The sequence below is a fragment of the Tursiops truncatus genome, chromosome 3 (assembly GCF_011762595.2).
Source record: "Tursiops truncatus isolate mTurTru1 chromosome 3, mTurTru1.mat.Y, whole genome shotgun sequence".
NCBI classification, from domain to species: Eukaryota; Metazoa; Chordata; class Mammalia; order Artiodactyla; family Delphinidae; genus Tursiops; species Tursiops truncatus.
Genome location: NC_047036.1, coordinates 78,002,061 through 78,020,369, shown reverse-complemented (window position 1 = coordinate 78,020,369; position 18,309 = coordinate 78,002,061). Strand labels below are relative to the sequence as shown.

General features: G+C 39.9%; 1 protein-coding gene across 1 annotated transcript in view; it reads right to left on the bottom strand.

The window, feature by feature from the left end:
• LNPEP (leucyl and cystinyl aminopeptidase) overlaps nucleotides 1–15,846 on the bottom strand; it is a 105,914-nt gene extending 90,068 nt beyond the window's left edge. Inside the window, exon 1 of the mRNA XM_019929663.3 lies at nucleotides 15,718–15,846. Coding sequence (XP_019785222.1) covers nucleotides 15,718–15,736 — 19 coding nt within the window. The 5' untranslated portion in view covers nucleotides 15,737–15,846. The remainder of the gene's footprint in view (nucleotides 1–15,717) is intronic.
• Between the last annotated feature and the right edge of the window lie 2,463 nt (nucleotides 15,847–18,309).

Genomic DNA, 18,309 nt, shown 5'->3' with positions numbered 1-18,309 from the left:
AAATTTTGGCAGGGATGTGAAGGATAAGCATTATCATACACTGCTGATGGAAACGTGAAGTGGTAAAACCATTTTGGAAAACAGTTGGCAGTTTCTTAAAAAGTTGAAACATACAGCTACTAGATGACCCAACCAATCATATCCTAGGTATTTACCCAAGAGAAACAAAAACAAATGTCTACACAAAGACTTGTACTTGAATGATCAAAGGAGATTTATAATAACCCAAAACTGGAAACAAATGTCCATTAAGAGGTGAATGGATAAACAAATTATGATCTATCCATATAATGGAATACTACTCAGCAATAAAAAAAAGCAAAACAAAAAAGGGGGGAACTACTGATATTATTTGGATGAGTCTCAAAATAAAATAATTATGCTGACTGAAAGAAGTCAGGCCAAAAACAATAGTGTATGATTCCATTTATGTAAAATCTATATAATTCCATTTACGTAAAATTCCAGAAAATGTAAGCTAATCTATAGTGAGAGAAAACAGATCAGTGGTTGCCTAGGAATGGGGAAAGAGGGAGGGATTTTATTTTCTTTGACTTTAAAAAATGTAACACCAAGAATCAGGAATATCCAACATTTCGGTACTCTGATTTTAATTATACAAAGACCAATCTGAGAGGCTTATTCATTTGAACAATTACTGCACATTCACATGCCACACTCCAGGCCTTTGTTCCACAATTATTTTTTGTCCACTAACCCAAAGGAACCATAAAAGGTCTTCTGTTAAAAAATATTCCTGACACTATAAACACGAACACAGTGAAGGGGTAATTCTCTATAATGTTAGTAAGTATACAAATATTTCAAGGTACTTTAAATAGATGGGTTAGGATGGGTGGGTATATCATATACTTTTACAGAAGTTTTACAGAACTTTTAAGTTCAGTTGGCTTAACATACATGCACATGCCAGGATGTCCATGTCTGCATTTCATCACAGTTCACCATATGTCTTATTTGGGGGTTAGAGAAAGAGAAGACAGTTTTTTCCCCAATTTTATTGAGAAATAATTGACATACATCACTGTGTAAATTTAAGGTATACAGTATGATGGTTTGATTTACACATATTGTGAAATGATTACCACAATAGGTTTATTTAGCATCCATCACCTCATATAGATATAATAAAAAAAAAATTTCTCCTCATGATGAGAACTCTTAGGATCTACTGTCTTAACAACTTTCCTATATATCACAAAGCAGTCTTAACTACAGTCATCATGTTGCACATTATATCCCTAGTACTTATTTACCTTATAACTGTAAGTTTGTACCTTTTGTCCACTTTCCTCCAACTTCCCCTCCCCCTACCCTGCACCTCTGGTAACCACAAATCTGATTTCTTTTCCTATGAGTTTGATGTGTGTTTGTGTGTGGGTTTTTTTTTTCTTGGATTCCATATATAAGTGAGATCATACAGTATATGTCTTTCCCTGACTTATTTCACTTAGCCTCTAAGTCCATTCATGTTGTTGCAAATTGTAGGATTTCCTCTTTTTATGGCTGAATAATATTCCACTGCATGTGTGTATATATACACACACATATATGTACACACACACACACACACACACACACACACAACTTCTTTATCCATTCATCCATAGATGAACATTTAGGTTGTTTCCATGTCTTGGCTACAGAAAATAATGCTGCTATGAACATGGGGGGCACAGATATTTTTTGAAGGGGAAGATAGTTTAAGTAGATCAATCCTAGTCATTCATGGTCCCAAAGAACCCACAGAAAAAAAGAGAGTTGATTCTAGCTCTCTTAAAGGTCTAAATCATTCTATGGTGGGACAGGCATGGGACAAAGGATTTTCTATCATTCTGGACTCAGTAGATCAGGACAAGTAGAAAAAAATAATTAAACTTAACCTTGTAGGACTTTAATTCATCAAAATTAAGATAAGTCTAAGAAATCACCAAAGGACTGAGAAGTTAAATGGTATTTCCACATTATGTGTATGTTGGAAGGAGAGGGTTTTGGGAAAGAGGGGCAGCTTGTTGAAAACCCAAGTGCCCATCAACAGACAACTGGTTTAAGAAGATGTGGTGGATATATATATATATGGGTATATATATTACTCAGTCATAAAAAAGAATGAAATATTGCCACCTGTAGCAACATGAATGGGTCTAAAGAAAATCATACTAGTGAAGTAAGTCAGACAAAGGCAAGTATTATGTAATATCACTTACATGTGGAATCTAAAAAATAATACTAATGAATCTATTTACAAAACAGAAACAGGCTCACAGACATAGGAAACAAGTTTATGGTCACCAAAAGGGAAAAGGGGGTAGGGGGAGAGGGATAAATTAGGAATATGAGATTAACAGATATACACTACTATACATAAAATAGATTAATTACAAGGATTTACTGTATAGCACAGGGAACTATATTCAGTACCTTGTAATAACCTATAATGGAAAATAATCTGAAATATATATATATAAAACAAATTGAATCACTTTGCTGCACACCTGAAACTAACACAATATTGTAAATCAACTATACTTCAATAAATGGATAGGTCTGATAGGAACTAATAAATGTAAAATGATTGATCCAAATGGAACATCATGGCTTGGCAACCACCAAAAAATAACAATAAAGTTGTTTGGTTTTTTTTTTAATAATAAAAAAGAAGAAAACCCTTCAGGTATAAACAGAAAATAGATAAAAATCAATTATTTTTTAAAGCTAATTAAAAAATTTTAAATAATTCTGTGTCCTCCCTAGTTTAGAACCATCCAGGGATGAAATAAATGACTGCAGAATACTCAAATAACAAAGGCATCTGATGTGTGGTTTGTCAGATATGCCTGGCTAGAACATTTCCTTCTCCTGTGACCTAGATCTGTCTTAAGAAACTTGCTGCCCAATTCCAACAGCCCCACTTTCTACCTGCTGCGGATTCCTAAGGTATTCCACCCTAGTCTCTATAAAAGACAGGTTTAACGTTTAGAGTAACAGTTCTCAAGATGTGGTATGGGTACCCCTGGGAATTTCTGATACTCTTTCAGCCGGTCTTCAAGGTCAAAACTATTTGCATAATCAGATGTTATTTGCTGTTTTCATGCCCATTCTCTCATGAGTGTACAGTGGAGTTTTCCATAGGCTACATGATGCTTTATATAACAGACTGAACACAGAAGCAAATGTGAAAATCCAGTTGTCTTCTGTTACGCCAGACATTAAAAACAATTGCAACAATGTAAAATAATGTCTCTCACTAATATTTTTGTTTTGGAAATAGTTATTTTATTTAAAATGTTATTTATGTTAACATGTAAATGGCTTTTTATTATTATTATGAAATATGTTAATAAACATTTAAAAAATCTCTCAGTGTTCTAAGTACCCAGATATGGTAAGTATCTAGAGACATAACCCACACAAACAAAAGCTCTTAGGGGTCCACAATAATTTTTAAGAGTATATAAAAGGGGTCCTGAGATGAAAAAGTTTGAGAAGCGTTAACTGTGCCTTCAAAGATAAAGAAAAAAATTCCCAAACTCTCCAGAGATCTTGATTCAAGCATGGACGTCTCAGTATATTGTTAGAAAATGTATATAAACACATAAAGTAAGGAAAGTAAATATAGAAGGTCTGAATCACTCTATAGTAGGGCCGGAAGGGACAAGGGATTTTGGATCATCCTGGATTCCTGGGTCCAGAAAAAACTACTTGAATTTAACCATATATGCTCCTTTGAGCATCCTCAGGCAGGAACGTGGACTTCAATAATTTGTCCCTATGAAAAAACACAACCTTCTTTACCTTCAGGTAAACAAAATTGTCCAAAACGGAGGCTGCCTGTTATGGACTGAATTGTTCCTCCCCCGCCCCCAGCTTCATATATTGAAGCACTAATCCCCATTGTGACTGTTTTGGGAGACAGGGCCTTTAAGGAAGTGATTAAGGTGAAATGAGGTCATAAGAGCAGGCTGACAGAACTGGTGTTCTGAGCAGAGGAAGAGACACCAGGGGCTCTCTATACACACAGAAGAAAGGCCACGTGAGGACACAGCACGAAGGCAGCCATCTGCAAGCCAGGAAGAGGACTTTCACCAGAAACCAACCATGCCGGCATCTTAATCTTGAACTCCTAACCTTCACACTGTAGGAAAACTTTTGTTAAGCTACCCAGTCTGTGGTACCCTGCCTATACTCTGTTTCCATGTAAGCACTCCATAAATATACTGAGTAAGAGGGGGAAAAGGAGAGTTTTTAAGTGGGAAGGAGATGTTGAATAAATGTCTTTACAGTTCACACACCATTATTTATGTTACGTGGCCACTAAGCAGATGTTTAAGTGTTGTTCTTCTCAAAATGTCACCTATTTTTTTACCTTTGATTAATATCAGGACAGAAACATCCACATTTTTTCCTACTGGTTAGTGTCAGGTCTAAAATTCATGCTTTCATATTTCAGTTCATACTATAATTAACTCATACCATTAGTTATTCTATTTTGTCAAGAGAGCCCTGCCTGTCAATGGCTTTACCTACCTGACAGCCATGACACAGCTTCACCTCCTTTACTCTTTCCGTAAGGCCAGCTGAATGCTTATGCATAACCAATTCATGCCTCTTACCAATTGTGGGATATTAGGAAATTCCTTTCTTAAAGTCATATCTAATTGGCTTGGGAATTGTTTTTGTGGCTCTCTAATGAAGGGCAAAATAGCCCAATGGCAGGTCAGCCAGAAGGCCCTACAGCACTGCAGGAAAAGAAATTGATTTAACTGTACCACTTTGGTCTCAAATGCACAGTAGCTCTCTAGCTATGAAAAAGGCACATAAGATGAAAGGACAAGGGAGGAAAATGTTGGGTCATTCTTTAATTTTGATTTTGAAAATGCTTCAGAGTAAGAGACACCCTCTCTCTAAGCATCATCTTCCCTCCCCTCAAACACAGGGACCATGTCTTATTTAGCACTATCTTGCCGGTACAAAGCACAGGGTCTGAAACACAGCAAGTGCTCAAAATGCATTTCAATGGAAACGGAAGCTGAATGAACATTGATAAGAATATTCAAAAAAAGCGCCTTGAAATTACTCTATTTGTTATAGAGATATTTATAGAAAAAGGAAGAGCACTGAAATTCAACTTTACTTGCAAAAAATAAAAGAAAAAAACCTCCAAATTAAAAGAGCACAGACAAAACAAAATTGCTATTTAAATGTTTTAGAGTTGTTTGATGTAATATTAGTCTTAGATAACATTTACTGAATATCCAATGTGTATGAAACACTGTATTAGATGCCAACTCTAGTAGCAACCAAATACAAGAGAACTGTGTTTTTAATCTGTTAAATGTAACTGACAGTCCCTGGCTGAACAAGCATGCATGTTCTTTACACAGAATTCGAAATGTGGTTTTAACCACTGAGAACATGAATCCTAAACTAGTGGTACCTCTGCTTTCATAACATACTTTATCCTTCTTTGAGCATTCCTGGGAATAAATGTGGACTCCAGTAACTTATTCCTGTGGGAAAACACTATCTTCTTAACCCTGAGGTATCCCAGGGGCAATTATAGCCCAAGATGAGGAATACCTCTACTCGTTCCCATGCAATCCATCCATATAGCCACCAAACACTTGAAGGATTATTTCTTACATCCTTTACCTTGATGTTTGATCAAAATCACTACCTTGTATGTTTCAGAAGTTCAAAATGTTATCTTTGTGAGGAAAATAAACAAAATCCAGATCCAGAGCCTCCTGGCAGGGTGGAAGTAAGGAGGTAAACTGTCATAATTCATAATAGATTCTTAGAGCCAAAAGCTGCTGCCAAGTTACATTTATTCAGCAAAAATAATAATAAAATAAGGGTGTCACTGTCACTAGCAGAAATACAAATTCACTAGTAAAACTAGCTTCTTAGTAAGCTTCCTGTGAGGAAACATAACAAAATAGGTATGAATTTAAATACACATTATATTATAGACATGTTTGTTTGCATTCGTGACGCTATTTGTAGGCCTTGTTACCAGTAAACGAAGTATGTTTATTCTATATCCTCATGTTAACACTACCCCTTCTGGTCTTTAATTCATCACCATTTCAACCCCACCTAACAGACAAAATATATATAATACCTAAGACTGAAATAAGTTCTACTTGTACGAATGATGAGATGTTGCATATTACATTTGCTTGAAGGAACAGGAAAAACACACCTAAGCCAGAATTAAATTGGATGTAGAAATGAGTAGTTCCTCTAGTTTGGCAACACTTCCCTGAAAGTGTTACAAATGCATAATAATGGTTAATAAATATAAAATGGAAAGAATCCTCCCTTATACTAGCCTCAAGCCTTTAGTAAACAAGATACAAGAAATACCATTTCAAAATCTCACCATGGCTGGAATATGCCAAACTGTCATGTACCTTAAACTTCAGTGAATATCAGAAAAAATTTTGAGTTTCTGTGCATATTTTAGTTTTTTAACTAAAGATATTAAAACATCTCGGTAATATCCTTAAAGAAGAATCACAGAGCTAGTGAGTGAGGAGTTAGGATTTGAATGCAGCAGTCTGACCTGCCCTTCACTATTATGCTACACTATGCAGTAGTCTTATGAAATGAGGTAGATTCATGGACAGATCTCCAAAATGAAGAAATAAAAGTACTGACTGACATATATACACTAATATGTATAAAATAGATAACAGATAAGAACCTGCTATATAAAAAATTAAATTAAAAAAAAAAGAAATAAAAGTACAAAACCAAATGTACCCAAGGAGAATGGTGTGGGATGGGACCTGTCCTTCTCAAAGTCTGATAGTCTTTGAAGAGAGTATACTGATTTGTTCATCTGTATACCTTTAAAAAAAATTAATTCTACTGGAATATAAGCTCCTCAAGGGCAGAGACCATTCTTCATTCATATTGTACTTCAGCTTTAAGAATAAAGCTTGGACTAAGTTAGCATACAGTGAAGGTATTTATTTGAGGGAGTATCTTTTAAAAAAGAGTTAAGTGGGGATGTGTCAAAGACAAATTAAAAAAAAAATCTGTTAACTGAGCTAGTTTAAAATGGTATGCAAGAAAATTTGTATTAAAACATTCACAGTATGCTTCTTCTCTGACCCCCACTCCTGACTCCCCAATGCAGAAGAATGCAGCAAGGAGACATGGAAAACTAATTTTGGTTTGTTATACTTTTAATCTTGGTGATAAAAATAAGAGGTGAAGAAAAATTATTAGCATGATGTAAACAGGAAGAAATTCAAAATGAAAAAAAAGGGAAAACAACAACAAAAAAAAGAGAAGAAAATAATTAAGTAGATTTGAACCCCAGCACTACCTGGTTTCAGTGAAAAAGAATTAAGCCCAAAGCACTCATCTACAAAATTTTTTGTACTATATATTTCTGCATTTATTTTCTCTGGTTGTTATCCACAGTGGAATTAATACAGAACAAAGAGAAAATATAAAATTTACAATAATGTACAAGGTTCTAACAATAACCATTTAATTCTACTGAATAGCACTCAAAAACAGTGTCAATTCCACAGAGGAAATAATCTAGTTAAACAATTCTGGCTAGAAGACACCAAAAAGCATCAAGTTAACAGTGCAACAGTGCAATAGTACATGGACTAAAAATAGACCAGTTCAGAATACTGAGAGCATTTAGTTCCTTTATCCTTATATTTATTATTATGACAATGATCAGAATTCACATAAAGATATGCCATTTTAGTCACTTAAAAGTTAGCTAATATCCTTGTGGGGAAAATAAAATTATTTTAGCTTAATTTTCAATTTTCTTTTCCTTTTCTAGGCTAATTATTTTATCCTAATGTTTATATTTATGTCAAATATGTCCTCCAGTCAAACTTATAATCTTTATCTTACAAAATATTTCTAAAAATTTTTCCTCATAACATAGGTCCCACAGTCCTTGACAATCCTCAGGGCACCTCTTAGAAAGATTTAGCTATAAAAAGTAATTGAAAATGTCATTGATGACTAAATATTTATGCTCATTAATCTCTCGGGCAAAGCTACATACCTTTGTAAAATCTAAAGCTAAAAAGTTTATCTTTAATTCCATCAACTACCTGGATATTGTTTCAAAAAAATCTTAACTGCAACCGCAAAAAAAAAAAAAAAAAGAAAAATTTTCTGGGGCTTCCCTGGTGGCGCAGTGGTTGAGTCTGCCTGCCAATGCAGGGGACACGGGTTCGTGCCGCGGTCCAGGAGGATCCCACATGCTGTGGAGCGGCTGGGCCCGTGAGCCATGGCCGCTGAGCCTGCGCGTCCGGAGCCTGTGCTCCGCAACGGGAGAGGCAACAACAGTGAGAAGCCCGGGTACCGCAAAAAAAAAAAAAAAAAAAAAAAATCTTAACTGCATAATTCCTTAGTTAACATGAAAAACGGCATTCAGCATAATAAATTATGAGTTTTATTATGAGTGTTTATTATGAGTGATTTAACAGAGAGTGCATATCACTGCATGAGATCTGCAGAAGTTTCTAAGAACTCTTCGATATACAGAATGCTTATGAGTTAGATAATACTTCAGTTGGTGAATAAATTTGCTAAACTTGATCTCAGATGGATTTGAACAAATAATTATTTTATTAATAATTCTGAAATATTTCTCCATCAGAATGATAAAACACAAAGTAAATGATAGTACCAAATCTATAGCAAATACTGTCCATATACAACTTACTGAGAGTCAGTTTGATTATCATGAACCTATTTTTTTTTTAAATAGTGATTATCCATAAGTCTGGGATTGTAACCACATTTTTTTTACCAATAGCTATTGTCACTTGATTATTTGCCAAGAAAAGCTTCTATGTATGAATTCTTCAAGTCTTTATCTCAAAAGCATTTCCCAAATTGGCAATTAATTACAACAGAACTATGTACCCAACTGCAATGAACAACTGCACTCTAGGCTAGCCACACTTTAGTGAACGTGAGTTTATTTCTATCCACCTCAGCACACTATCATTTTTATCTAATCTCCAAGCCGGACTAGACCCTCCTTCCTACATTGCATTATTTTTCTGTGTGCTTCCTCCAAATGGAAAATTACTAAGCATCTCGGTAGCTTGTATGGATGCAGATGGAAGTGAGGCTGCTGTTTTAAACAGCAATGCATTTCTTATTCCCACAAACACCCAACACTCTACCCTCAGTTTGAGCTGTTTTCTTAATCTAGGTGTCCAATCTAGATACTGAAAGGACAATGTCAGTGCCCCAAAAGGTTTAGGGACTAAACATTTAGTTTAAAGAGCGGAGAAACTACTGCTAAAAGTATAAGGGGAAACCAGCCCAAACTTACAGGCACAATCTTAATATATCTAGTACACGCTAGTTCCTCCCACCAAGCCCCAAGGGGCTTACTTAGCCATTGAGGCCCTTTTGACAATTATGGGACAAGAAGAAACTAGACAAATATTATACTACTTCTGTCTTCAAATCACACTACTAACACCAACTTAAAGAAAGATCTTTTAAACATTTAGCCCTCCTTAATCACTCCCACTAAACTCCATTTTTCCTCTAAACAAAACTCTGGAATGGTGTAATGTTGTTGAGGTGATGAATATTCTAACAACTGTTTTAAATCTTATAAAATAACAATTTCAGCTGTGACCCAAAGCCTCCTTAACCACCGGAAAGTTCCTCTATGACACCAAATGACACCTGAGGCAGTTGTCTGGGAAACAGTACCACACAGTCCTGGTCATCATTTGCTGTGAGATCCAGGAAGGAAAGGAGCACATCCAACCCACAGAGGTACCAGTTCTCTCAATGCACTTCCCATTCTCCTGTTCTCTCAGCTTATGAAGCTCTCCCTGTAGAACATCAGAAAACCTCCTTAAACACCCTTCCTCCCAGATCTCTGGCTTGGCCTCCCCCAATAGCACCAGAGGTCTGGAGAAGACTCTGGACCATCCAATCCCCCAATCTATAGAAGTCCAGACAATTGGCTGGAGTTTTGTTTTGGTGACTTCATTCTTTAACTAAGTGGGAGGAATTCCCAGGAGGACCTTCATTAAGGAAAAGAGCTTCAACGGGTCTTCTACATTTGAACTTGATTCTCCACTGTTTTTTCAAACGCCCTTGGAAGCCTAAATTTTCTTTATTTGGAAAATGAACTGATTTCTAGTTTACATGCAAGGCTGGAATTTTTAAAAAACTGGTTCATTGTTCAACCATAAGCATCAGTAGAAAGGTGAAACAAAACCAGGCAATAAAGAACAGTGACTGCCACCACGATGGTCCCACAAGGTCAACAGCTCAACAGTACTCTGTATTTTTTTTTTTTTTCTTGAAATCTGAAACATTCAGGAAAGTGAACAGTACTAACTTACAAGTAACTATGACTTTTCTGACTAGGAAAGAGAAGCACACAGTATGATTAAACTCATGGCAAATGTTTTCTATCTCCTTCCAGGGCCTCCAAATGCCAGTCTTAACTCATTCATCCCCTCACCTCTCCATTCCTTTTGTCCAACCAGACCCACCTACTTCCCCTTTCCAACCCTGACTCTTATCTTTCAACCTCACACAACAGTGTCCTACTCTCCAAAAGAGACTCATTTCCAAGCCAAAGACTTGCAAGGCTCAATGTATGACCATTTTGAAAATCTCTGCCTATCAGCTTCCTCCTTACCTTAAATCTCTACATAGCTCTCACCTTCATTACTAATTCTCTTAAGTCCCAGTTTTCCCCAAAGATCTTTGGATTCAGAGTCCTACAGGCACTCCCAGGATAATCACAAATGGGTTACAACAATGAGTCAGGTTACAGGGGAATCCTGACCGCTCTTTCATAGACACAGGGACTCTTACTGTCACACTTACTGCACAGAAACACCAGGGCAATGAGCAGCCTTCTCTACAAAGACCACTGGATAAAAAAGGAGCTGTACCACCAAGGGCTCCAAAATTTCCCTCATTCCCATTCCTAGTTTCCAGTGAACACTCTTAAAAGGTGCATACCTAGGAATTCAAATTAAAAAAAAAAAACAAAAACCTGTTTCTCAGCTTGCTCCAATGATATTAGGGAAAAGTGTAGTGGTATTAGCTCCAACTCCAACCTCCTACAGTTTTTAAGACATGTGGTAGCTAATTAACAGAACATGGCTGCACTGTCCTCCTCATCTCAAGGGCCAAGAACCACAGGCCTGATTTAGCTCCATCCCAACTTCTGGGGTAACTCCGGCTAAACTCCTCTATATCTCAATCTCCTAACATTTTCACAGAGAGAGTCAAAACGAGGCTGTTTTCTAACAGGAGTGTTACACTTAATCAGTAGAAATGTAAACTTATTGTTGGCAGATGTTATATGAACAGGTTATAAAGACAATCCTGTACATTTATTTCATAATTAGAAATCTTCTATATTTTCTTCTTCTGTATTCTATTATTTTCATATTCTTCTATATTCTATTATTTTCATATTAGCATGAAAATAAAACTAGATTATTCCATTTCATTTCTCTTATTGAAGTTAGCATGAACTGATAGCAGGTTTGTGGGGCTTTTGTAACTGTGCCTAGCAGAAAATCTACTTGTAAACAGGCATTTCAAAAATGGTGTCTGAATTACTGAGGAGGAAATCAATCCTTGCTTATTTTCTATATGATAATTTCCTTATAACCAATCTTTATGGTTCTATCTCTTTCAAGCTGAGTTCTCAAGAATCATTTACAGATAAATGATAATCACTGGTTTTAACTGTTTCTAAAATATGCTGTCTATTTATCTTGTCTCAAGATACTTTTTTTGGGCAAGTTGTTATGTAAAGTGAAGAACTTTTCCACCTCTGCTTTCCAGTTAAAAACTGGATTGGTTTCTAGTTACAGCCTCAACCTTATACTATTAAATGATAACATTCAAATCCAGTACACTCCTATTTCCCTTAACTGAAATAAATATTTAAGACAGAAGGATAAAAGCAGAATGTAACTTATATCCCATCATATAGAGGAACTATTATCTTCCATTTTTAAGGTTTTTTTCTCAATATGGTAAGTTATCACAGAACAAAAGAAAACTGTATATGAACAGAATGTGGTAAGCTCACATTTTTGACAGTTGCTAAAAAAAAAATTTAAAACAAATGCATACCTATAGGATAAATGTTATTTGTAAGATTAAAAAGGTGAAATCACAATTTTATACTGCCTTACAATCCATGAATATCTAATTAGTTGTCCAGACTTCCCATTTTGGAAGTTGGGAAATACTTGCACTTGGATGCCAATCTGAAAACAAAAAAAAATAGTTTTATAAGACAGGAAAGTCCCCCTTGTTTGATTATGCACCAGGCTGTAGTACTAAAGTGATTACTGGGGGCTTTGGGGAAAAAAAACTGTTTAAATTATGTTTTCAGTGCTGGAGCTTCAAAATGTCATCCTTTTCCACCCTCTGAAGATTTACTTTGGGCCATACCACAAACTAGAAAGCATTTAAAGATACACACACACATATACACATAAATATATACATATGGAATTTGCTTATCTAGTAAACTTCTCAAAAGCTCCCTTCTGGTGAATACTTCTAGTATGCTCAAAATGAAGTGCAGATTCCTAGACCCAACCTCAGACCTCCTCAATCAGACTCTGAGGGTGAGCTCTGTATTTCCATTCCTTAACATAAATTTAAATTATTCTAAAATACCCCAACACTGCATGCAAATGAGAACAAATAAAACTAGGTGGTCATCAAATAATTACTTGCCCTAATGTAGTACATCTATCAAAAGACCTCTAGAGTCGCTATCTATTTTTTGTTTGTTTTTTGGTAATATATCAATCACTGCTCCCTAACAGTTTCACTTCTACCTGCCTAACAGAACATAATAGTTATTACCAAACAAACCTTGAGTACTAGTCCAGCATATTTCTCTCCCCATAAAAAAAGCACCAAAGATCCAAAGCCAGACTGGATATCTAGTCTTCAGCGTAATAGTCACGAGTCCCCACCAAGGGCAAGACCAAAAATATCTCCTGAGCCAAATGGAAATTCTTGGCAATAAGGTGCCTCCTAGTAAGCCCTTTCTGGAGATGTGCATATTAAATGGATTACAGCAGTGTGTTACCTCGACAGGTTAACATAGGACAGTCATCAAATAAATCCATTATCAGCAGGCAGAGAGCAGGGTCCAAGAAAAATGAGCCATACCTGAAGCAACTTTTGACAGAAAACACGGAAAGTAGAAAAAGCCTTACTGGAACAGATGAGTACTGAAAACCAAATTAGCAAAACAAACTGAATTTGCCTCCTTTACAAATTTACCTTTTCAGGCGGTGAAATCATTGACAAGATTTTAACTGAAAGATACGTGGGTCCCAAATTACTGAAACTTTTTTGTTAAGCTCTCACACCTCTCTCCATATACAGGGATATATGAGAAAATGTAAGTGGTGACGATTTTATTGAAAGAGAATAAATGTGTAACAAAAGCCCACACCAAACTTGATAAACCCTGCAATAATAAATTCTATGGGTAATGGAATACTCTGCACCAGAACACCCAGACCTATGGGAGAATTAGAGGTACCTATTCTTTGTACTCAAAAGGATTAAGTACAAAGATAAACATACTTTACACTATACCCTGTCCTGTTTGAAGACACTAGAAAATTCTACAGTTATTCTTCAAAAGTTCTGAAATAAATAATGAGTCCACCCTAAACCTGAAAAGCACCTCAAATTGCTAGGACCTAATTTCTTGTTGACTTTAGTTGTTGTAGTTTCTATTCTCCTTGTTAAAGGACGCTAGATAATGAGTGATTAATACATTAACTAAAATGATGCATTGCTAAACTGTCTCCAGCACAGACTCTGAAAAATCTGGAAGATAGACAGGAAAGGATTAGAAATCCAATTTCCTACATGAAAGTTGAAGCATTGCTTCTTTTTTGTTCTCCTCTCTGGGGCTTTTCCACTGCCCTCCCAAATGTGACAATTTGCAAATATTCACATCTAGAGAAGCATATGCTAAAACTATTCTAAGACGGGAGAAAACACCCCAATTTTAAGACTTGAGAATGTACTTTAATTCTGTAGGCACAGGTTCACCAAATCAGCTAGCAAAAATCTTGACCAACTGGGTGACTCAGCCTTGCTGTGAGGTTTTTTTTTTTTTAATTTATTGGAAACTTCTCGTTTAAAACCCCACAAACATGGAATCTCCAAGCTTTATACCTAGAACAAAGAAAAAGCCTTGGAATACTCATTGGAAGGGATTTAAGGATTTGTATTAAACATATTCTATACCAAAGTACTAGATGGTCTCTAAGCTTCCTTTCAGCTCAAATCTTCCTTATTTTTCTTAGTAACTTTACCAGACTATCCTTAGAGCCTTAGTAATTACAAATAGAACCTGAATGAGAAAGAAAATTCAGAATTAAAGTTGTCATCATTAAGCCTAATTAAACAGGCAGGAAGATGGCAGTAGAATAAAGCATTCTGAATTAGGGACAGGGAGAAGTACGAGTAGTTCGCAGTCCCATGAATGAAACACCGCATACAACAAAGTCTGGCTAGGGTTTAGGACATAGTGGACAACGTTTCTGTCTCCTGGGTGGCAAAAGACCCACCCAAACAGGGATAGATTTTGTCTTCCATTAATGCGACAAACTACTGATATCTATCCTAAGTAACCAACCACCCGCAGGAAAACACATGTCAACTAGAAAGATGACTCTCATTTTAGTGTGAATTCTCCCTTACTGGCAGTTTTCCTACTTTCTATCCCAAAAGGGAATCCATATACTCAACGCCGCAAACTGTAAGACATCTCACCCCAACACTGTGACTCTGGCACTTCTGGTCCAAACAAAAGCCATCGTTTTAAGTAGGGTGGGATTTGTTCGCTCCATTCAGTAAAGGGCTGTGGCTGTTAGCAGAACATCCTGCAGGCTCCTGCTTTGACACTTGCCTCAAGTCACACTGTGCAATCACCGTGACGGACCCTTGATATTTAATGAGTCTTCGACTGAAAAACTGACATTCTCGGCAGCCAGGGAAACGAGGCTTGAACGCCCTGCGGAGTGCGTCCGAAACAGACGGGAGGGTGGCAATGCCGGCAGGAACCTCCTCGGCACTCAGCAGGGGTGATCAAGTCTTTCCACAAGTTTCTCTTCCTTCCACTAAATTAACCTGCCAAGCCCCCACCCCGTCCTATTAGGAAAAGTCACACCAGCAACTCGCTGAAGGACGGGGGGGACAGCTCCCAGCGCGCCACAGAAGTTGGGTTTGGTCGTGGTTTAACCCTTCCTGCCCCAGAGCCATGTCCGACACCCCCTTCACCCGGGGCAAACCCAGGCTGCCAACTTTCCCGCTGCCCCCTCCTCTGCGCACAGCAGCCCAAACTTTGCTGTTCGTCCACCTGGGCGCGCCGCGGAGCGTGGGGTCTGGCCGCACCCGACACCGCCCCCACCCGGGGCAGGCGGTGGCGCTGACCTTCACGCCAGCCCCCTGCCAGCGACCGCTGCCGCCCGCCCCCTCCCCCGAGCCTCGAACTGCCTCCCGCGGTCCCCTTCCACCGCCCCCAAACGCTCGCGGGAAAACCGCGGCGGGGGCGACTGCAGCTCGACCTCGCGTGTCACGACTGCCCACGACCCTCTGGGCCCCAGAGAGCACCGGTCCCGGCCCTGGCTCCTCTGGCCGCCCACTCACCATCCGTGAAGGGATCCATTTTCCCCCCGCCGCGGCTCCTTTCAGCCGGAGAGCCCAAGCTTCCTACTCCAAGAGCTGAAGCGGCCCTGCCGACTGAGCATGCCCAGCGCGGCGCCGAGGGCTGCCGGGGAGGTGCCGCGAGGGGCGGCGCCGCTCCGCCCACTCTGAGATCCGCCGCTCCGGGTTTTCGCTACAGCTGCAGAAAGAGCGAGGGAAACTAGATGAAAAAGCACCACACAGGCCTTGGCTGACTCCTGGGAGAGGAGCGGGAGGAGCGGGTTAGATCTGGGGGCGGGTCCATGGGCGTGGCCGGAGCAAGCCTCGCCCCTGGCAGAAAGGCCGGTGGCTCTGTCTCGTCCAGTGCTCAGAACAGCGGTCAGTCATCAAGCAAATGTGATGGCCAGTTGCGTCCGGCCGGGCCTGGCCCTAGACGCCAGGAACCCGGCACCGAGCCGGTAAAACACGGTCATTGCCCCGTGGAGCAGACATTCCAGAGACAGACAATAAACTAACACAAGACACACGAGGCTGAAATAAATGCCCCGTTGAGCATTAAATTAGGGTGATGTGATGGAGAACGAGTGGGTCGCTAATTCGGATGTCTTGGTGAGGAGAAGCCTGGCTGGGAGGTGCCACTGTAGCCGAGATCTGAAGGCAGAGTAGGAGGCTGCGGGCGAAGGTCGCTCCCCTGACAGCGAAGCTTCGCTTTCCCTGGGGAGTCCGACTCCGGGAAGCTCACTCCGCCAAGGCTCGAGGGAGCACACACTGTGGTTCGTGTCTGTAGGGCTGTGCGCTCACTGCACAGTGGTCCCAAGCGTTCGGTGGCCTGGAGACTGAAGGGAGGCGGGGACCCCAGCGGAGCAGAGAGCACCCGGGGTCCTGTCCTCGGGCTAGCGGTTCGGGGCGCGGCCTCTACGTGCAGGCGGATCACAAAATCCGGCACTGGATCCGCCGGGGCCGCGGGCGCCGCAGGATGTGGGCAGAAGGCAGCCCAGCCGAGCCTTAAATCAACACCTGCGGCTCCCCGGGGTGCCGCCGCTGCGGCCCGCGGCCAGGCCAGGCAGAGCTAGGCCGGAGAAGCGGAAACTCTCTTGGTCGCCCCCGCCGCACAGCACTCGCGCTCTAGCCTCCAGACCCCAGCCCCAATTGTTTACAGTGGCAAACCCGGGCAGGCACAGCGAACCTTCGGGATGAAATAACCAGGGGCCCCGTAAGTCCCGGGAGGCTCGGCGGGGCGCTGCTTCTTCATCCCTTGCTCAGCGTGCGCATCGCCGCCACGCTGCGGAGTTCGCAGCCCTCCCAGAGTGCTGCCACCGCCAACTGTCCCTCTTCCCTCCTCCCCTAGCACAACCCTGGCCCCAGCAGCAACTTGGCTCCCGCGATGCCTCACTGCGCCTGCCAACTGTCACACGCTCCTCCGAGGCTGTCAACGGCAGAGCGTCGGGTGCAAACACGTGGAGGCGAGCGCAAACTGCCCGGGCAAACAGGGATGCCCGCGGTGCTGTTTGACCCGCGTGGGAATTAGAAATTAGGTTGCAAAGAAGTAAAATCGAAGTGCAATATTGTATTTTGCAATGTTGTATTTTTAAGTGTCGTTTGTATTAAATCACCCACTTCCGCTTTAAAACCTCCAGTGGATACCGATCACTTAGAATAAAAGCGAAACTGTTAACTCTGGGACCTTATCTCCTACACGTGCTCACGATACTTTGTCTACAGAGGCCTTCTGGCTGTTAGTCACCAAGTTACATCCAATCATTCCTGTTGCATGTTCCTCGTGCAAGAACTGTTCCTTCTGCCTGGTACCTTACCTGGCAGTTCCTTCTTGTCTTTAAGGTCTCAACTCAAATGTCATCTCTGCAGAGAGCTCTTCCCTGACCACACAATCAAAAATAGGTCCACACATGGTCTACTCTAAAAAGACTGAGCCCTGCTTTAATACCTTCACAACAGTCATCGTTGTCTAAAATAATGTTTTTGTTTGTTCTTTCATTATTATCAATCTCCCTCTCAAGAATGCAAGCTCCACGAAGCCAGGGTCATCACCTTCATAAAGGGCTGTATCCTAATCCCTAGATAAGTATGCAATAAATAATTTGTGAATGGATGCAATGGTATTTTAAGTTCTAGTTGACGTGCAACGTTGAAAACCCTTCCAGAGAACATTTCTGCATTGAGTGGTGTGTTTGTGATCAGTACAGAGAAGGTGTCTATATCATATGATACCTCAAAGCTGCTCTCTTCCCATTGTGTTAAAGATAATCAGAGCCTTTAGGCTGCCTCCTCAATGCCCCCCTCCCAACTTCAGAACCAAAAATAGGAAGTGAACCACAGGGGCTGGTACATAAGTGTTCAAATATTATATAGTATATGCAGTGCTGGATTTTGTTAAAAGGACCCCACACATTGTATTGCTTAGATAAGAGGCTCTTACCTATATTTTAGGTCATGTCATGTTCCTTTGGAGTTATTTTTGCAATCAAAGCACTTAGTATCAGAGATATTTAAAACTCCACAGCTTGTTAAATCCCCTCACCTCACCTCACCTGTAAGCTATAGTCTATCATGCTTTTAAGTGTGAAACACGTTACC